This window comes from Glandiceps talaboti, chromosome 6 (assembly GCF_964340395.1).
Source record: "Glandiceps talaboti chromosome 6, keGlaTala1.1, whole genome shotgun sequence".
NCBI lineage: Eukaryota > Metazoa > Hemichordata > Enteropneusta > Spengelidae > Glandiceps > Glandiceps talaboti.
In genome coordinates, this window is record NC_135554.1 from 23,848,246 (window position 1) to 23,871,576 (window position 23,331).

A 23,331-nucleotide genomic window follows, 5' to 3' on the forward strand; every position below is an offset into this window, starting at 1 on the left:
ATTTCATAAGGTTTGAATATTTATGCAGTTTGATTGGCTACATGTACAGTGAGGACCACATCAGCACAGCCAATCATGTGACAGGCCAAGTGTGAATCCAATAAACCCCCACCTTAAAATTTGACCTTTGACCTTTTAAGATATGTATGAAATAGTGGGGTATCTGTTGAAATGAACTCTCTATAATTTACACTCATGAAATCATTATATTAAATTTTTTTAATTTAAAATGATGAAAAAGTCATCAACAGTTTGGTATGTTTCATATTAAACATTTAAAACAGAAAATATACAACAAATGAACACAAACATGGAATAAAAAATAACAAATAGCCTGTGTGTGTGATTGTAGGGCAGTCTTTCTTTTTTCAGTAATTTTTTTTATGTGTGTTTGTTGTTGTTTTTTTTTAAATTTTTTTTTAAACACTAATAAAGCCAAGCTTTCACAAAGGACACTAAAAAGTCACAACAACAATTTTATTTTGGTCGAAAGTGATTCAATGTACTTTTTTTTTGTCTGTCTGAGTGAAGGTTTCTGAATTTCAAATGACCTAAATAAGCTGAATTTTTTTTTATGATAACATCTGTAACTAACTCATAACAAATATGGCCAAAAAAGAGAGAAAAGTATTGTTTCTGGTCAGTGTGTGCATCACTTAAATACCCTCCTGTGTGTCTTTTTTTGTTGTATTTGTCCAGCTCATGCAGTCTGTAGATCCAAGGGGGAAACACAAAAATCCCCCCCCCCCCCCCCCCCCCCCCCCCTTCAGTGACTCAGCGAAGACAACTGCAGAGTCAATCGTGAACAAGCAAATGACATACACACTTGCTCTAAAGTACTAAATAAAAAGAACAGTAACTGCCATAAATAGTAGATTTAGTAACAGGTTTGTTGAGAATTAAAAAAACAAAATTTGCATCGTCGCACCACTTTACAACAAAATGTCCTTACCAGAAACAATTCTTTTTCTTTTTTGTTGGCCTATTTTTACAGGTTGTTGTTGCTATGGTTGATATCCAGGCAGTACATGTAAAAAAAATTAACAACTATGTTGTTTTGCATTAACATCTTCTAAATAACTTACAAAGGAGTTTCTCATCACTGAAAATCTTGCAAAATCTGAAAAGCTTTGAATGAAAAGGCATTTTCTTCAACTCAAATTAAAAGTTTTCAAAGACATGTTTGTTTTTCCTTCTTAAAATTGTCATACACTGGTTAAATACATACATGTCAGGCACTCTTCAATGACACACAGAAAGGTGAATTTAAAAAAAAAAGAAGGTGTCTGATCGGCTTTATCTTGGTGTGAATTCATTTGCAAAGAACATTCTGTGGTACTTTTTTTAACAGTGACAAACACAAAAACAAAAAGTCAAAAACATCGACATGACAAATGTTGGAAACTTTCTAAGTATATATATAGATATATACTTTTTTGTTCTATGAAAACATTCAAAACGATAACTGGGTCATTTCTCATGGGTCCCTTCTCAGAGATCTATTATTTCTGTCCCCTAGTGTGAAAGGTCCAGCCATTGGTCCGCTTATGTATTAACCACTCACTACCTCATATGTTATATAACCAGATGGAAGGCTTGGATCTTTCAGGCTATTCTGTCCCCCTACTTTCATAAACATTTTGTTTGCCGGACAAAAAAAAAGAAGTGAAATGGAAAGACTATATTACATCTTGTCTTTTTTTAACACAATAAAAACAACAAAGACTATAAGAATAAACTTCTATGTCGTGGTTGGTGTATCATTTGGTTTGAGTTTCTTGTTCGGGAGATTGTCTGCTGTACTGCTAAGTTTACCACTTCCTGCCAATAGTTTCCAGTCCCTTGAATCAGCCTCTGCTTTATCTGATATTGAAATGAAAACTGTGTTACATTTCAGTGAAATGAACATGAAGGTACTGTAAATACATTTATTTTGACGCATGAAAAATTTGGTGGATTAGCAATTTAGGACATGTCAGGCTCACTTTAATTTGTTGGACAGTGCAAGATGAAAATAGATGCCGTGTAAATACAACCCATAACACCAAAGTGAAGCATTTTCTGTATGTACCACAATCGTTTATAACTTCAATATCAAGGGTAAAAGTATACTGTTTCATTTGCTAATACAACCCATAACACCAAATTAAAGCATTTTCTGTATGTACCACAATTATTTATAGCATCCATATCAAGTGTAAAAGTATACTGTTTCATTTGCTAATTGACCACATTAGAAAGGTCGCATACTAGGCTTTGTAAATAAACCAATAGAAACAGTATACTTTTACAATTGATATGAATGCTATAAATGAGTGTAGCACATAGAGAAAGTACTTTACTTCAGTGTTACCCGTTTTATGTCATTTGTTGAGTCTGCAGTATTCAGTGCAACTGTTGGTGACACCTTTCACAACAGTTGAATATAGAAATATGATAACTTGTAAGGATTTTATCCATATTTAGCTAAATTAAATCCAGCGCCATAAAATATCTGACTACAGTAAATGTATTTTATCTTAGTAGAATTATGTGTAGATATTATCAACCAATAGTTTTCTTTGTACAGTGACGGAAAATACAAGTGACCTAAGGGTCCTTGCCTTATAAGTGACAAACCACTCAAGTTCATAAATATTATCAAACTGACAGAAGAAAAATATTGAGGAGGAATATAATTGCACCAGTGTAATATTAAAGCATAGTTTATGCAAAACTGGGAAGAGCATTGGCCACTTTCAACATCTTGATTCATATTTCTAGCACTGGACAACACATGACGTTGATATGTGTTGTCATGGCATTGAACTATTACACGGTATATATCATAATATGCCATACTTTTAGTCAGAATGGCGTTCAATTTTGCTTGCATGTGTGGTACATGTAAAATTCACATTAATATTTTTAAAATAGAGGAAGCGCTTTAGAAATGAAATGTTAAATGTTAAATATATATTACTGTGTGTCTGTGGAATGTCAAATTGGCTTTACTAGCATTCATACTGGAAGGCTGTAATCTGTAGTCCGTGAACTTTGTTCCGTCAACTGCTTTTCTAATTCAGGTTTGCAAAGAAAACACAGAACTGTTGCCTCTTGGGAACTAATTTGAAAACTATTAATTGCAATCTGAAACAAGTACCAATGATGAGAAAGAACAAGCCCACGCGCCTTGGTTGGCCTTTCTGAGAATTTGTAGATGAGGAATCGAGGGGGAGGGGTAAAGGATGAAGTCTGTGAGAGATTAAAATGAACAGAGATGAGTGACCTACCAGATGAGATGATGTTAATGCTCTTTTATAAGGATGCACCTCTATGTGAAAAGACTTAAAAAACAAACGTACCTACTCCAAGGCTGACAGTAAAAATGTCAGAACAGCAAAATTTTGAAAAACAGTCAACATGCATATTGATATATAAATCTGCCTCTGAATAGAAAAATTGGTGCTAGTTTCATCATATTTAAATAAGATGCGAATTCTTTATTCAGAAGTACAGTGATATGCATTTTTTAAATTTTATTTAAATATGAGTGAGGAACATTACGTAGTCCTCTACTAGTACTTGGCAACACATCAACTGACAAGGCATTTTTCTGGTATTTTTGGATCATATTTTAGGTTTTTTGATGTGTGCGAGGTGCATCCTTGTATAAATTGAAATGACTGGCACACCGTCCATTTACCTTGACTTCGCTTCTTGTCCTCATCCCGTTCCTCATCATCAGTCATACCAAGGCTAAATAAAGAAGCTGGATTGTAATCCAAATGTCTGGCCAATTGAAAGTACAACTCACCCATGACAGCTATCGGTGTCTCTCCTGTAGCTGCTGCCACTTTGTGTTCGATCAGGTAGAACATGTACTCGTCATACAACAGTCTTATCAAGTGAAAAGAACCAAAGCTAGCGGCACTACGAAGAGTTAGATCACGGATAACCATTGAACTGTAAAGGAAATCGCAAAAGTGTTAGAGCATTATGCAAAGTTAGATCACAGATAACTATTAAACTGTAATGGAAATCTTGAATGAGTTAGGGGGACCACTACAAAGTTAGATCATGGAACTATGTAAAATGCAATAGTGTTAGGGGGCACTATGAAGTTAGATGTCATTGAACTGCAATAGAAATAACAGGTGTTAGATGAAATTATGAAAAGTTAGATCACAGATAACCACTGAACTATAATGGAAATTACAAAGTTAGACGACGCTACAAAGAGTTAGACCATGGATAAATCATAACCACTGAAATATAATGGCAAGCAAGTCCAAGGATAGTACTGAGGGTACTAAAAAGATTACCACTGTTGGTAAATTTCAAAAACTGTAGAGGAATATGAAACGGCGTTAGGGGGCAATGACCTGAAATGTGTGGGCAACACACTTTCAAATCATTTTTCTTCAAAAGACAACACTTGTATGGCGTTTCTAGGCATGAGTAACAATGACGATGAAATGTATCAAAGAAGTTCTTAGTAAATCTTACCTATAGAAAGACCATTTGAGAAGAAATTGTCTTGCAGCCTTGGCAAAGTCTGGTTTGCCTTCATGTGGAGTGAGTACTTGGTTGACTACACTTTCTAGCCATATAGCCCACTGTTCTAATGTATTCTGGTTTTGTAAGGTAAGTTTGAAGTCTTGTTCTAACCTTTGTACAACCTGGTCATCACATTGACACACCCACGATGCCTGCTCCTACAACACAACATTGTATAATTATTTCAACAGGTTACTGTGATGAAAGGCATTTCAACTAGGTACTGCGTTGGTACAGTCATTTCAATTGGTTACTGCATTGGCAGTCATTTCAATTGGTTACTGCATTGGTACAGTCATTTCAATTGGTTACTGCAAATTATGTGCAATAATTATGTCAAAACCTAACATTGGTTGTCTCCAGATAATCTGAAGCATCTGTTACTGTGATGTCATCAGTATGAGTCAATATCCTATACTGTAGTCAAAGTGAGATTGCACATAGTGGAGTAGAGTCACAGTTAAAATAATTTGATAAACGGTCTTTATTGACAGTAATTATCACCTATTTTTTTTTTTTTTTTTTGAAGCTCGGATAATGGTACTGAATAAATAATGCACCCTTACCTGTACATTAGCAAAATCTACACGATTGAGATCATTTAGCATCTGGCTTATTTGTGAACCATTCTGTAGAACTGCTCTAGCTGCCTGGGCTAGATGATTTAAAGATGTGTACCTCCTCAGTGTCTGTGCAAAGGCACTTACTGCACCCAACTACAAACACAATAACAAAAATCAAGTCAGGTTTAATATATAACTGGTCATTTTGATGGCATGTGTCTGACAAAACATTGAAACACCCATTTATCGCGATTCTAAACTGACATATAAATTTTGATATTTTTTTTTCAAAAACAAGGAATCAAAAACACAGATTTCATGAACAGAGATATTTCCATGATCCATCTCCAAAACATCCTACAGTTATTGTTCACCTACTTGCTGACAAAGAATTGGGGTAATGTACTATTAGTTATAACAAATATACCATGTATACATCACCTATCCATAATTTTATCTTTATTAAGTTAAGCGTGATTATCTTGGCTTGAACCACCTAATTTCTGAACAATTCCTCTACAGCACTTCAGTTTGTACCAAAATTACCCAATTTGTAGCCAATTATTTTGTCTGGTGCAAAATCCACACAGACATCAAGTAATATCACCATCAAAGAACAACACAATCAGTCCTGTCTTTGTAGGTCTTTTACACAGACACAGATACAGACACACACACAGACAGACAGAGAGAGAGAGACACACACACACACACATACATACACACCTATATAGCACTACTGAATTGTAGTGAGGTTTTACTAATCATGACAATTCTATTAGCATTATGCTTACTTTTGCTGATATCATTTCTTGAGGCACTCCCTGCATACTGTTTTTTAGCCACCCTTCTAGGCTCTTTGCAAAGTTTCTGATTGCTTGTGTCAGGGCACTGGGAATGGGTCTGAGTACATCTGGTATGAGAACTTCTACCAGTCCTTGGTACAGCATGTGATCATAATGTTGCAAGTATTTGAGTACAGGTTCTGATTTACACAATGTATACAGTTTGACTTTAGGTAACCTCTTCTCTAGTTCATTCTCACTGCAAAGACAACCATATCAAAGAGTTATTTACTTTACAGGGTTTAAAGCTCATTTTCTGGTAAGACTACAGAACACTGGGGGTCCATGTATATGTTGTGCAGCTTATCATGTTTTCAACAATACTGTATTTGTCGTTTCTCCCACATTCCACCAATTTTCAATAAACAATTTTGTAAAACCCAATTTGCACACCTATGGTACAATTGCATTAGATTAAACAATTTCATAATCATATCTTCAAACTCTGAGTAACAACTAAACTAAATACCATGCCTATCAGCCCTATGAATTTTAATGTAAGTTGCACACATACACAGACATACTTGACCATACTCAATCCCCCCCCCCCCCCCCCCCCCCCCCCCCCGTAGTATTACAAAGGTTGTGCTAAAAAAAACACTTTTGAAGATTCAAGCCACTTTTGTTGGAAAAAACTTTCGACAATTCTCATCCCAATTCTAGGCATACCCCAGCTTAACTTAAAAACATGTACATCTTTGCATCTACATCAACCTCACAGAGTTGAAAGAGTACCACTTACTTTGTATTAGTTTGAGATTCGGCTGGAGGATTCCTCCAGAATGTTTGCCATAGTGCCTCCACCAAGGCAAACTGTAGGTTAACAACAACATCTAATATCGCCTGTTGTGAAAAGATAAAACAAAAGTTTTTATTTATTTCCAAATGTGTCTGAGCTGTATTGTAATTTCAATAAGTCAATAAGTCTCACCTCAATTTGAGTAATGTTTATAACTTAACTAGTGGGAAATGAAGGAACAAATATATACACACAAATAAATGATTTATTCCATATTTTTTTCCACAATTTTTTTGTCAAAGAAAAAGCGAAAAAAAGGTATGCAATCCAAGGGAGATCATAATATATCCAGTAACCCACATCATTAGAATGAAATGCTTACTACATACGCATACATTAGGTCGTTTTTCATCTTTCATGGACTATAGAGCAAGACTGGGGTTATTTGATTCAATAAAGTATACAGTATAACAGGACAACATGGACATGCTTACAATTGTCTTTTTATAAGAGAGACTGGAATATATGCTTAGCAACACATTTACATATGTATACAGTGGAATAGTACAACATGGCTTCAAAGCCAAGGCTAGCACGTGACTTTTATACTTTAAACACTTTATGCAACTTTCCACGACAATTTGATAACGGAAAGGTTGACAATACCTCGCAATGCTCTCTGTACAAACTCTGGAAAGCTTTGATATCATCTTTGGTCACACCTTCTGGCAACGGTTTGCCACTGTAGTCTATGTCATTAAACTGTGGTAGAGCCTGTGTTGCATCACCCAAGTACTGTTGGTGTGACTGTTGTTGTTGTTGTGCCTCTGTCATTGCTGCATTCTGTGGGTTAGATGCCAAGTCTGAATCGCTGCCATCTTTGCCGCCAGGTGTTGTCGCTGTCTTGAATCTGGAGAAATACACAGATAACAGATTCAAATATATAGGAATACACTATGAGTAGCCTGAAAGATTGTAGCTGTTCCTTCTCCAACCCAGTTGGGTAGCGAGTGATTATGTAAAAGCACACCAAGAACTGGACCTTTCAGACTACATTAGGAGATGTTGACAGTATCAGATTATAGCAAATCTTTGTCAAACACAAAGCGCAATCAAATAGGTAATGTCAAAGCAAAAGAGTTATCAATTGGTGAAAAGAGTAGAGAAAGGTGGATGTTATCTCAAAAGGCATGATAAAATATTAGGTAATCAAATGCACATTAAATGATGACATCACATTAGAGGTACACACAAAATGTAGACACACAAGATGAAAGTCACATTAAATGATGACATCACATTAGAGGTACACAAACAATGTAGACACACAAGATGAAAGTCAAAATTTTCTGACTAATTTGAAATTACTTTAAGGCATTATTACACAATTGTACCAATGTCACTTTTCCCCATGAAAACACTTCAAATCAATCACTTGTCCACTCCCAAAAGTAGACACATTTCTTGTTGTTTGTTTTTACCTTTTGCCTGTATTGATAGGTTGTTGTCTCATGGCAGTGGTGTTGACATCGTCTTGTAGCTGATTTAATGGTGAGGTGGCTTTGATACGTATGCCATAATAGTGGTACTTGGAATTCCCCCTGTCAAGAAAATAACATCAAATTCAGTTAATGATATAGCATAATGGCCTTATTCCTTATTATCTTACCCCTGTGACTTACATTATGGCCAATTAGTAGGTACATGAATACTTGTAATGAAATTACCTAGTCTTTTTTTCTACCTTATAAATGGAGACCATGCATTTACATTTAAAAATGAGACATATGATTTTTTCAGTTTGAATGTATTGTTGTTACATGTCCTTTATTTCATTAATTTGTTTTGATATTTCTGTTGATTCATTTCATTTTTGTTTGGCGCATGCACACATATTCCCAATAAAGAAATAAATACAAAAATAATATAATAAACAAATGAAACAAACAAATAAAATAATTTAAAAAAAATAATGACCACCAGTGGACTGACTAGAGAAAGGTTGACCTTTCAACAGAATTTTTGGTTCAAAGTTCACGTCTGCAATGATTAGGTCAAACTACACAGGTTCCTAGAAATACTCAAGAGCACATCAGTGGCAATAGTTGCTACAATCACAGGTGATATCTGCAGCACAGTGGATGATAACTAATGGTTACTGAACAAACCTGCTTCATATTAGAGGGTCTTAGCTATATACCTTATTCTCATTGTGACTCCTCAGCATGGTTGTAATTTGTATATGAGATCCACTAATCTATACACTTGCCAAACACACATGCACAATTCTATAAACACTACAAACATTGAATACATACCTTGTACCAAGTCGCCTGGTTCGTAGCCCGAGAAAGACAGAACGTATGAGTTTGCCAAAACTTGCAGCATTGACTGGGTCTAGCTTCTGTTCCTGACAATGTCTTAAATAATGATTATACAATGTACTTCTTGGTAGACTAACACCTTCAGCAGTTTCGTAGTTGTCAACCAACCATTGTACCTGCGGATGATAGTCCTAGAACAAATGAATTTCTTTCAAACAAGTAAACTTGATAAACCAGACAAATGTCTGTAACAAAAAACAACCAACGCATGAGTGTGAGGGTAAGTATAGATACTGATAAATCGTTAAGTAAAAGCGCGTACCATGAGAAAGCTGCCAGTCATGCCCCCTGACAGGTCGTCCATATCGAGCCGTGTTGGGTTCAGCAATGATGCTAGCTGCTATAATACAGAAGGAAAAGAAACTGAGCACCCATCTTGCCTCCACCACATTCAACTAGTGAGTCTGAAAATTCAACACTTAATTTGGGCTAAATTCCATAGCCACAGAGACAAAATCATAAAACTGCATGCACCTATTAATTTCACTGAACATTAATATTTGCTTAGCATTGTTTGCATTTGTAATCAATTGCCTGGGTACACTATGAATTGATTATGACCCTTAAAACATTCAGGTAGTGATTTCACAACTTCATACATATGTATTATACACATTTCAGAAGAAAAATGGTAGTAATTGCATTTTCAGAAGCAACATGATTCCAATCAGCTATTACTTGGCATGAAAACATGAGGATACAACTCCACACAAAGCCATTCAGAGATCAACAGTGTTTTTGTTAAGGTTAGGTAAGTAGACAAAATATACCCAAGTTCAATTTCACCATGGTTCCCATCCAACATTTTTGTTACATGCAGTTAGTACGTGAAATCTACACAAGTTCCCAGTTATTCTACCTCAGTTCCACAACAGCGTTTTATGTTAATTAAAGGCAACATTTGGGTAAAAATCTACCCGAGTTACCCAGATATTTGCACCAAGATGCCCACACCACGCAAGTTTTCCCAGATTTAAATCCTTGGTTACTAGGGTTTCCAAACCTTAGCAATAACACTGTCAAATCCAGAGATAAACCCCAAATTAATGTTACGTTAGTAAGGAACGATAAGTCTTAAGTTATGATAAAATGTAGAAGTTATGTTCTTCCCTTGAAAGCCTTTACATGAAAATGTCTATATATATATATGTGCAAAACCATTGCAGCCTCCCTACAGATACAAGTATCGATTTGGCATTCACCAGTTTTACCCCAACTGTAGGGGCAGTGCAGGAAGGTGAATACAAAATCAAAACTAATGTCTGTAGGCTGGCTAAACATGTAAAATCATTGATAATTTTGTTATGTTACATGAATGAAATCAAATTGTTTCCAGACAGTTACATAGCATACCGCCCAGTACCCTATTATATGATGTCTGGGGGAAACACAGCAAAATTAGCATTTGAAGTGACACAATCTGTAACTGTTACTAAGGTTCTATTTTCAACTTTAGTCAGAGCAAAATACAAATACATGATGATCCTGTACATTAAATCTAACTCAACAAAGTGTGATAGACATGGGTTAAGAGAACAGGAAACCAAGACTGGGGAGCTTGAGTTCATCATATTGACTGCAACCCAAATTGTCATAATATTAGTTTTATGTAAGGTACAAATTTTTAGCAAGAGCTTTACCCGAGAGAGAGAGAGAGAGAGAGAGAGAGAGAGAGAGAGAGAGAGAGAGAGAGAGAGAGAGAGAGAGAGAGAGAGAGAGAGAGAGAGAGAGAGAGAGACAGAGAGACAGAGAGAGAGAGAGAGAGAGAGAGAGGGAGAGAGATAGAGAGAGAGAGAGACATACACACACACACACACACACACAGACACACACACACACACATCTCAGTGTGTTAGTAGTTTGAATGATAACTATATTTCATTGTAAAACAGACATAACCGCCAAGAACCACACAGTTACAGATGTGTCCCTTTCAACTATCAAATTAAGGATAAAAGCTGCAAGAAAATATTACAGTGAAATCTAAGACAAATTTACAAAGTGCTATTAAACTAAAGACTATTGCTACTGGTCATAAATTCAGAAAATTCCTTAGAAACTAACATCACTAACTAACTAACTAACTAAACTGTTCATTTCTAAAATGTTCTTCGTCAGTCAAACATTACAAATATATCTAATACTACAATGTCTATGCTATCACTTGGGTCATTATTTTTGTGGCATGTTTGCCAAGTTTACCTTATGGGCATATATATATATATATATATCCACTAATACATCATCCATTATTTCCTTAATTAAACCAAAAATCATAATTACCAATAGCTAGAGCTCTCATGATTATAATGCATACAATACACTAACATGAAATATTTACAGTTCTACCACTGGAGAGAAGCATTTTGAAATTCATATCTTCACTTGTTGCAGTGTTTTGTCTTTCTACTAGGCTATCAATCAGTTTTTTTTTTCATCGCACAATCTACTGTACAAGAAATAACTTACTTTTTGAGCTTTGCTTCCAACTACATTGTAACTAGACAAAGGGGGTATATTCCAGCAGTTCTTCACTATGACAAATGTAGCTACACTAAGTTAATAGATCTGAATACAAGGCAATTTATTGTCGCTTCAACATTTGGGAAATGATCTGAAGAACATTTGTCAATGTCAATGTATATGAATAATCTTATCTTGTGTTTGTGGGGTTAACCATTTCTAGTGAATATTTACCATTATTGAGGTGGGAACACCTGTTCAAATTTTGTTATCTACTTACTGTAGCTGGCGATGCCCTGGTTGTGTGGGTGATAGGATGTCCTTCCCCATCCATTGTATGGCCTTGTACCAGGTAAGTGCCACCAGTATTGGTCATAATGGTTTGGCCTAGATTGATAGCGCCCACTGTGTTCACTGCCCCCATAGTGCCTACATTCTGCACAGTATGCGTTGTAACTACACCTGTGGTAGTTGCCGTCCCTTGTGCATTAAAATAGTTGCCTGTCGGAGCTGGTGCCGCTGCTGCAGTATACATGCCACTGGTTGTATCGCTGTAAGGGTATGTGGTGGTCCTGGTATTTAGAAATAGTATAGTAACAGACACAAGACACAGACACAGACATAAAGGGTGACAAGAGACACATACAACGAAAGTTGGAATGGGAACAGAACGAGAACGGAACAGAAGATACAAGAAAGTGGAAGCAAAAGCCAGATAATGCAGAACAGAAAAAAAATTGTTGTTAGAATTACCAAATGAAAGCAAAAGGACGACCTTCCACACCAATGAAAGAAACCAGGAAAAGCTGAACAGTTGTTAGTAATAAAATGGTGACACTTTAACCCTTAACCCCATGCAACCAGACAGCCATGCCATAGTATAACCCAAAGCAAAGCAGTTGATGGTGTATCATTTATTAATATTACAAAAAAACAGCAACTGAAATGAAAACTACAGATAGCATGGAACTACAATAAGGGAGCTGAGATGTTAAAGACGTTTAGTTTTCTGATGGTCACACAAAACACAGAATATGTTACACGGTTATATTTAACAGGAAGACACTGCAAACACAAACACAAACACACACACACACTACAAAACTATACATGCAAAGTTTAATAAGACATAGTGGACATTCTTGTATGCCAAACTCAAGTTCATTAAAAACATGCACTGCAACACAACACATGATGGTCACACTGTTTGGACAAGTTACTCAAAATTTGACTGTTGGGTGCTGTGACAAGCGACATAAGTTAATAACAATGTCATTTCATATCAAGAAAGTGCTCGTTAAAAGAAATTCAAGCTTTTTCTTAGTCAAGCACTGCATACATGTACATGTGAAAGGTCTTAGGATTTGGCAACAACTTTTAGGTTAACATACAAAGTTGTGTTAAAACTATTGATTACAGAAATGGCAATTACTGTTTAATATGAACAAAAATTGTGACATTTAAATCCTGACATAGCATAGAATATTATAGATAATGTCAAATCATTTCTGAAACTTACACAGTAATTTGATTTGAGAAGTGAATGGTTAACAGATAAACAGTAAGATTTGTTACTAATATAGTAGCTTGTCAATTTCTTTGTTGTAACTTGAGTGATGAAATTATTTTGTTTTAAATAATTTTTTATGACTACTGAGTAAGGTCTAGAAATTTGTATTGAGCTAGAAATCATGTCTGAATCAATCTAGATGCATTACATATCAACACACTGCTCATCACTACATCATAACCTCCTTATTACTTTTTACTCTAACATGTCATACTTTTATGTGAGGTAATCAAGCGCTGAGAAGTTGCATACTAGTTACTACACTGACTGACTTACATTGTGCCGTTTGCATAAATAGCTTGATCTGCTGTTGAACCTTCTACAAATTGTACATGACTTTGATACACAGGTTGCTGCTGCTGTTGTTGTTGCTGCTGCTGCTGCTGCTGTTGCTGTTGTTGTTGAGGTTGTGACTGCTGCTGTCCCTGGTTTGTCTGTAAATTCACCGCACCCTCAGATGCCGAACTATCCTTAGTCAAATTATCACCACCAGCTGCTGAAACTAAAATATGCATAATAACAGTCAAGTTTTTGTCTCTTATTTTTTTGGCTAAAATATTCAATATTAGTTAATTTTGAAATACCCGATCCATTGTAGTACAGGTATTGTGCTCCTCCTTTTCACACTGCTTGTTCATACAACTGTATAAAAGTAACAGCACTGCTGAGAGACAAGTAAGTGTGACCTATATCTGTTCTTTTGTGTTCCTGTCATGCCTTCTGGTGAGGTGCCAAATTCAACATTTTATTTGGAGAAAATGAACTATTAGCGGCATAGATGTCACAAAAGAACACATCACTGTTGGATACAGCTGCCATATAATTCATAATCAGAATTAACTGCCAGTCGGCAACACAATGCAACAGAGATTCTTACATAAGAGTTTATTCCTTTTGATATTTTTTAATTATTCACAAGTATGCAACTTCATATATTCAATACACCATGTTGTACGTTTTGTATGCAAGTACAGAATTCTTACCTATATGTGATCTTCCCCACACCCCTTTACTATGTTAATTCTTGGTATGATCACATTCTTACCTTATGCTGATCAGACTAAACCATAAAGAAACAGGGGGTGAAGAGGTCAGCAATTGCTTCCTGAACCACGTAGTTATGCTGCCTGTACTTACAGTAACACATTGTGTGTACTTGCGTGTGTTGGAATTCTCATAGGCTGATTTTAGCAGTGGTAGCAGTAGTAGTTTGGTACCGTGTAGACATACATTGTGACTCAGACTGTGTGTTAGTGAGAACAGGATATTGAAAAAAAACACGGTATCTATGTAACAACACCTAATATTAGAGTTTCTTAGTGACTGTAAATGACCTGACTATTTACCTGTGACTTGCACAAACTGCTGTGGTTGCTGACCTTGTGCCTGTATGATAGTCTGCTGAGGGATATTGGACTGCTCCTGGGTCTGAATTGGTGCTGCTTGCATTTCAGTTACATATGCATTCTGTGTAGCCATAATCTGCAAGTCAGAATACTAAGGTTACCATGGCAACGTCTTGGAGGGCATTATTATTGCTTTGATGTTTTTAATGACAGAACTACATGATCTGACACATACAAATTGAAACTTCACGGCTTCCCCTATTTTGAGGAATAATGGTCTCACTGGGGAGACAAGCTTTCAAACTATGAATACGCTTGTAATGAAACTTACAAACGACAAAGTTTTGTATTCATAAAAAAATAATTTTTCCATTACTGACTATAACTAATAAAAGAACTGCGCTTCATATCCAGACCTTTACCCTAGTGATTTGTTGCCATGGCAACTGACAAGTTCCAAACTAATCTATTTCTTGTCCACAGTAACAAAATGATTCTGTCTACATCTCCCTGACAACTGCCTAGCAACGGCTATTGAAAACACTAATAAAAGGAGGAAACTGATGCTGTTGCTATGGTTCTCAAAAGTATAAATCTTGTTTCCCTAACAACATAAGATTCTCTCCCAGCAAGTTGTAAGCTTTTATTGTTTATCCTTGACAACTGAGACAGCTTAGTTGCTATGGACCATCAAATAATAATAAGATAGGTATTTCATGTTAAGTTGTAACCAGTGACTACATATCAGTTCCCACCTATATTCACACAAGAGAGCAGCTACACTAAAATATTTACTGTCATAATTTCTAACTACTCATATGGAATATAAATTCATATATTTTCCCCCATTTTTTTTTCAGAAGTGAGAAATGATCATGTAAACAGACCAAAAGAAATAATATTGGTTATTTTTCAGATTCAGTACCTCATTCCCATCCTTATTTTTTTAAAGATTGAATAATCCAAAAAGTGTTAAATATATTACAATCAATATATCAGATGATTACTAAACTATGCGTTTACAAAATGCTGTACTGAAAATTAATATACTTTTAAAGACTGAACTTTTAACTATTAACATTACCTACTACTACCAGTGTATTAAAAAAGTTTAACACCTATATAGCTGTCATTTTGGATTTTCATTAACATTAAACACCTTCCAAAATTACCGATGGCATGATATAAAGTTTGTGTCTTGGCTAGTGTGCCCTCTAGGCCAATTTGATGTGCCACTGATGCACACAATTTCTAGTGACGCATCAAAATTTGGTGTGCCTCTATCTCTTACTATGTGGTGACAATACTGAGCCCTCTGGAGTTGAGCTTGAAATCTTGTCTAACCATAGACCCTCCCCACCAGGGTCTATGGTCTAAACACAGGATATGAAACCGTATCCCAACATTACAATGATCAACAACATCAATTATAGCTTTCAAAACAAAGTATGTTATTCTTGAAATCCACTCCATGATTCCTTCAGTTCTTACTAATAGGACCACCGACAAATACATGATAACAAAACCATCACCAGAAATAATCTGTAAAAAGATTCTGAAGTGTTTTTATTTTCACAACATTTGTTGTAATTTCTAATTATTATTTTAAAAATATCGAAATTGTATGGTCTTTATGTTAATAGTTGAATGATCACTCCTAAGCTAGTCTGTTAATGAAAACAACTATCACAGCATCATTGCTGAATTTCTTTCACGGTATATTGGGGAATATTGTCTATTGATAAAACATACATGTGTATATGATTTAGTGCCTCATAACTATTTCTTTACAAAGAGCTAATTATATTATACCATGCACAAGCCAAATTGAACGAAAAATATGGAATATATATAGACTCATTCTACGTCACAACAGCACATGTCTATGCCACGTGTGTCTACGTGCCTGGTTCCACTGTGCTCAAAATTGAGTCAAAAAGCTCAAAATTGCCATTACTTTCCTTGATATTTCTTTGAATTGATATTACTGACGCTGGTGTAATTATGTTGTTCTCCGATATTTTTCTTCATTCAGCCAGAAATTACTCGTCTCGTGACCCGTAGTGACAAAGCCCTGTTAGGTCACTCATATTTTCCTTGGTTGAATGAAGATAAATATTGGAATTGTCATGTTTTTCCATTCACTGAATCAACTTGTTTACAAATGTATGTTGCCCATGTGGTCACCATCTCAATTAAAAACACCAACAATTAACATATGGGTATAAAAACAGGAACAACTTTTAATTCTAAACGACCAAGACCACCAAAAAACAATTGACAAATATTGCCGAAATGTGTAATATATTAAGTTTTGTATGAAATACAAAAGTCAATCCACATATATTCGTTAGTAACTTTTAATGAACTGCAAATGTGATCTGAAATTTGATCGGATTGATGTAATCTTGTGTTTGCAGCACAAGTTGAAATGAAATCTTGCTGAAGATACAAACTGCCAAATGTACTAGTCAAGTAAAGTTAAAACAGGTAAGAGTATACTGTGCAAACACACACACATATATATATATTTCAATATGTTCCGCCTCAGAACATTAGAACCCAATGGACTACTATTTACGTCATACTCTACTATCTAACTTTGACTACATCCATTCTATTGAGTATTTTGCTTCTTTTTGGTGGATGTGATTTATTAGATCTTTGACTACATTACTGTTTATTCAAACTTGATGCGGTATTAATTTCATTCTATTTTACAGTAGTACACAGGTATACGTCGGGAAATGCGCCCATGATTATATTGCGATGAAGAATTGTCAATGATATGGGACCCAGCGTTGTAGCCGCCTCCACTCCACAAATAAATATCACAAAGCACAAATAGCATACGTGTTCATGTATTTCTACCATTTTTTGAAATAAATGACCTCTTTATTATCCTCACATTATCATCAGTTATTGACATTCACTAGTTCTTGTTCAGTGCTTTCTTTTCTACCAAACCTGGAGTTCACTTCAATGAATAATGCTATGTGTCAATGTAGAAACACTGACTCCAAAAACATCTAGTCATTCAAATACTACTCAATATAATCCCTCATAGTATAGCTTTATCGGTTGCTTTTTACTTTACACAAACTTTCAATTTTCACTTTAATATACATTTTTGTCGTAGGATAACACCAACTCAAAAAAAACTTCACTCACCATTGACTCTTTTCTGTTATATTTTAATCAATCTCTAACACAATCTATCTTATTTTATGAACCTTTTTAGACTTAATGGAGCTGCAGCATGTTATAATTTTTGATAGCTACTTTTGGATCTATCTATAAATAAATATCATTCACTTCAGATAAGGAAACCGGCCTGAATTGTTCTGCTGAAGGACAGTAGACTAGTCAAGGTCAGACATGTTGTACAGATATATATATATATATATATCAATATATATATACAGGTACACTGCATTGTCAATATATACTTGGTTGTTAAGTGAGTCATACTTGTGAATACACTATAAATTTCTGAATTCAAATAGATTGACAATAAAACACAATGTGACAACTTGTAGTTTCATACTGTTGATACAAGTAATTTAGTAAGTACATGTAACATTATTTATCATTTTGAGCAGCTACCTCCACACTTTAGATAAGGATTGACAAATTCAAACTTTAACACTCACTGAGGAGGTTTATGGCTAATGAATGTACACAGAAAAAAAAGTTGCTGCTTTCTGGTCTTATCGTGACTCTCGAGAACACATTAATGTATCCTGGTTGTATTGTATAAGCCTCCTTGTCATTACCAATGCAGAAAATCATGTGTATTTACAGGGTGCTTAGTTACAATGTCTATGTCTGCTCCAGTAGCCTAATTTCCCACAGAAATTTGAATAACAGATATAAAAATTACACAAGTAGATATGGAAATCTTGCAGTTGAGGCAGTATAACATACAATTGTACTGTTGCTACACCTGCTAAAACTGCCTATCAGCTGCCTTTTTTCAGAGCTGTCATAATTTGCCAATGTGTTGGCAAAAAAATGTCCATTTCGAAATTCATCTATGTATGTTTCTTTGCTATAAGAAATCTATTCTCAGTTATGCGGTCTAACAAAACCCAATCATTAGCCATTACTTCAATTAGAGTCTTTGTGATGCAAACGATACTTCACTCTCTTCTAGCCACAGTGCGTTAAATGATGACTAGGTTTTCCCATTTGGTCTAATTGACTTTTAAAATTAAATGTAAGTGCCAGGTGCCATAAAACACTTTGAACGTTTTTTATCCTGAAGCATAGACCATTGTCACCAATACATGTATTTTCAAGGCTTTCCTGTTTCCTATAAATAGTATTTTCAATCAGACGTAGAAATGAAATGAGAGTTTCTTCTCGAGCAGCTTGTTTGCACACAAATGCATGATGCACAACACACACATATATGGTCAGTTTGATCTGGCCTTTTAACTGAAAGCATACTTATATCATCACTGGCCTGTGTACTGCATAATAAAAAATATTTGCACAGCCTAGCCTGCAATTCCAATGACCATTCTCACACTTGCTTAGACAACGTCTGGCATTACAACTTTGCAACAAGAGCTGGGAAGGAATGAAAAAACTATGCTAAGACTTTCCCCATGTAGTAATTGTATCCTGCTTTATAGGACACAGTTCAAAGGTTGCTATATTTTAGGCAATGCAGGTCAGGTTTATAATATATTGTCCATTGTACCCCCACAAGATTGTTTAATGGCAAAAACCCATTCAGACAGTCAAATGTCTTTTTCAAGTAGTTTTCAGTTTTGGGACATTTCAAAGTTGTTAATTTATTTTACCATGGGGTCTTGCATAATTCTTGAGATAGGTACCCTTACTAAATACCCCCATTCCGTACAACTATATCTTCCCTAGTTATCACAAAGATAGTATAGATAGATTGTCTAGTTTGGCCACTAGAGGTGCTCTTCAGAAACAGATTTTCAACCGTCTGTATTTGGTCTAGTATGTTTCAAAAACTTTGCAAAAAACTTCTAGTAATGCCACATTTTATACTTCAGTGCAATGAATGGAGAAATGTCAGCCAACTTTTTCTGCATTTACAGCATTCTAAATGGTAAATTCAGGCAAAACAGTGGGGCGAGTTGAAGAACCCTAAAAATACAGCCATGAATGTACATGTAGTAGCCAAAGAATCATTAGTTATTAGCTAATGTCATAAACATGAAGTTATGAATAAGAAAAGAGCTATGAAAAATAACAATTGTAGGGTAACAAGAATCATTGTAGAATTAATGTCACAAGCTATTACATTATTACATAACCAATAACCCTTCAAAAATTGCAAGTCTTTGTATCTCCTGAATAATAGCACTACACTACATGAATTGCAGGCCTTGTTATTCAGTACAATACCTCAGACCACTACTTTGGAGATGTCAAACTGTCAAACAAACACAAACACACACACACAATGAGTCAGTAACTTGATTTTGAACATAAGGTAATATTTCAATGCAAAGGTGAAGTCTATGTGATTGTAAGACTCAAGCAAGTCTCCACTGTACCAAGTCGTAGGTTTTTCAAGCTATCTTAACAATAACATGATTTACAAGTTACTTTTCCATACTGCAGACTAAGTATTACTCTAACAGTTAGTGGTTACAAATATCAATTGAAAGACAGTGTAATCATTACATGTGTCTTCAGTTAAATAAACATGGACTGGTACAATTTTCTTTTCACTGAAAGTACACAATCATAGACCCTCCCCACCCACTGTGTGGGTGGAGGGTCTATGACACAATACATCACACATGTAGATTTGTCTATACATGTACACTGCATGTCTGGAAGTGAACCATGAATATTACATATTTTCACTTTACTATTTATAATCTAATGTTCATAGCTTAACAGTACAAGTATGTTGTCTGACTGGATTTGGACACTGATGAGCATATCAATAGTTTCACACATACAAGAGTCATTCCACACTGCCAGCACTATTTGTAATTGATGTACACAACTCCATGGCAGTGTTGACATCAACTTTCATACAGGTGAAAACAAGCAAAGCTAAGATATACTAATTACCATAACAAAAATGTTAAACTGTCCAATAAATGAGCTATTGTTTCTCTTGTATTCCTGCACAAGCTATAACCTATTTCCCCACTCACATATCATATGTACTCCAATTGCATCCTCAATGTTTCCATTTTTAAAAACACCTCTTGTGAAATGTCGTAACCAGCAACTAATAGCTATCACTTAATTTCATTTGTGATATTTTGAATAGCAAACAACCATTTCTACAACTATCAGTTGTGGTAACCTTATTCTTTTTGAGATTTGTAAAGCCCACTGCGGCTGTTTTGTACTGTGCTAGTAAGAACTTATTATTTATCATTACTAAACTACAGTCAGTTTTCGATCATGTTATATTCACTTGATCAAACTATCAATTTTGTTATAGAACTATTCAACTTTAACTATATTAGTACACTATTCTACACTGAATTTCAACTGTTATAGATTGCTGAAAGATATGCATAGTAAAGTCTTACACAATAGTGTCTGGTTTACACATGCAAAACAAACCTGTCAAACACCTATTCCAGGTAGAGTCAGGGTGTTTTGGTGTCAGTGTAAATGTGGGACACATCTTGAAACTGTTTGCATTTACCATCCTACGTGAAGATGGATGCCTACTTGAAAATGAGAGTTATCAGCGAGTCATGACATGATGACTTCTAGACGTCACAAAAGTTAACTTTCTATAGGACAATTTGGAAGAAAAAAACCACCAAATGCTAACACATGAAGAAAAGGAAAAAATTGACAAGATATATACTAATATTTATGATGTAATTGTAAAACCTACTTTTTGGAAATGAGATTTTACAATTCAAAGTTGTTATTCTAATGATAGTACCTGCTTCCACATAATTATGAACATGAAAAAGAACTTCGTAGACTAGCATTATAATTATATACTATTAAGTGTTCAAACATAAAATTAAGTTAACCATAAAAAAAAACATCACAAGACACATCACCTTCTTTTCAGAAGTATTAGTATTTAAAGACATTTTTTGTTTTCTTCTTTCAACATTTGAAATGATTGCCCTTTCGAAATTATCAATTATAGTTGAATGTCCAACACCGTTTTTATAAATCATTAAACCAGAAGAATTGGATAATTTTGACAAAAAATTAAATTTCAATCAATCTCCAAAGAAATCCTGCAGAGGTGCAAAATTAGTTAGCTGGTTTAGTACTCAGTTACTGTAAATAATAATTTCCACTGACTACTTTCATTCTGCTATTCTGAAACTGCGATGAGATCAATTTTCTCAGCTACACAAATTTGAGCACTTTGTGTATATAGGAATATTTTGACAAACATATTTTCTTAATTAATTCATGGATGGCTGACAGAATAATGTACCCCTTATCTTTAAAATTTACAACTTCTAATTGAAAAATTCCATCCCTCATGGTAACTGAAAGATATACAATTGTTGCTAAGCAACTGTGGAAGACCGTATCCTAGCGATGGAAATTGTCAGTGGAACTGGCATTAATGAGAAAGTCCATAATGGGAAAAGGGAATTAGTAATGCAAAAAAAAAAAAAAAAGGTATATACTATAGCAAACAACCTAGTTTTGGCCGTTCACAAAAAAAAGGCCAAGTTTAAAAACCTGTAAAATAAAACATTAATTTTTTCCTAAAACATGCATTCCTACAATAATAAAACAGTTTTAAAACAGTATGCAAACCCAAAGGCATCCTCGGTAATACATAATAGTAAACAATGCATGGCCACTCGAGGAAGTTGGATTGATTGCACTGGCAAAGTTGAGGACAATGACAACACATGTTTCGCGACACAATTTGTACTTCACCACGGTAACGCAAAAATGACACACGCTCACACGCACGGCGAAAATGTAATCCACCGCGCAAAACGATGTTACGAAGAAAATATTCTTTCCAAATACCAACAAACTTAAGATACATAACATTAACATGATGTATTACTAGGAAATAGAATACCTGTAGGATGGCATGGTGTGCTACCTGTACACGATAGCGACAAACCGGTACAAAGATATCACGAAAATATCCATGCCAACATACTAACAGAAATCATGCGACACACCAATTCGTAACCGTCACATGAAGCCATGCAGGTGAATTTGAGGATTTTTCTCGAGTAAAATTTCGCAAACAGACCCACTGTGATCTACCCAAATGATAGGTCAAAGTTCGTAAGTATAACAAGTCGCCACAAAGTTGTATCCCCTTGTTACATTTGCTGTTGGAAAAAACCCCGAATTTCCATGGTAAAAACGAGCAAGTTGCAACTCAACCGCCATTTTGAAATACATCGATACAATCTTCACAAATTCTGTGGCTGTCGGCGACGAAACTCGAGAAAAATCCTCAAATAATACGCAATGAAACAGACTACGATAGAGACACATAGAACTAAGCGATTGGAAGGCTAGGAACTGAAAGGAAAAAAATCACCTTATGCCGTGTTGGCGGGTAACAGTCGCCAGGACTACCGTGGCTATGGCGTTTATTCTCAAGGCAACAGTTGCCAAATAACCTAACCACAGTACACTACAACAACATACCCTCATGCAGAAACAACGCGCGTTGTCATTGGACAATCCGATATGCGCCAGACATGTTGAAACACGCTGTGGCGTTATAGGTAGTCTGTTTTTCATTAATTCAGTGTAAATTTGTGATATTTTTGGACACGCATGGGCATGAACAATTAAAGCAACACAATTTACAAAATATAACAGACAGAAATATATTGACAGTCAGCAAAAAAAGTTATTTGAAGAGTTGCTAAAAGTCGAGCGTAGTTTATGTCACTACGCGCCAA

The 23,331-nt window shown here is 35.2% G+C and overlaps 1 protein-coding gene across 5 annotated transcripts; it reads right to left on the reverse strand.

Moving 5' to 3' along the window:
- Window positions 1-754: 754 nt before the first annotated feature.
- Window positions 755-23,025, reverse strand: LOC144436118 (transcription factor RFX3-like). 5 transcript variants are annotated; one of them, XM_078124810.1, is made up of 14 exons: window positions 22,962-23,025; window positions 14,450-14,585; window positions 13,380-13,605; window positions 11,814-12,084; window positions 9,333-9,410; window positions 9,005-9,186; window positions 8,168-8,287; window positions 7,353-7,596; window positions 6,690-6,790; window positions 5,897-6,146; window positions 5,106-5,255; window positions 4,489-4,697; window positions 3,686-3,945; window positions 755-1,863 (listed from the first exon to the last, which is right to left on the reverse strand). In XM_078124810.1, the coding sequence occupies exons 2-14, from the start codon at window positions 14,580-14,582 to the stop codon at window positions 1,742-1,744; spliced, it is 2,346 nt and encodes a 781-aa protein (XP_077980936.1). In that variant the 5' UTR covers window positions 14,583-14,585; window positions 22,962-23,025; the 3' UTR covers window positions 755-1,741. The 5 variants fall into 5 exon arrangements, with proteins under 5 accessions (XP_077980936.1, XP_077980940.1, XP_077980935.1 ...); XM_078124814.1 differs by having other exon boundaries at window positions 3,797-3,945; window positions 11,814-12,105; XM_078124809.1 differs by having other exon boundaries at window positions 11,814-12,105.
- Between the last annotated feature and the right edge of the window lie 306 nt (window positions 23,026-23,331).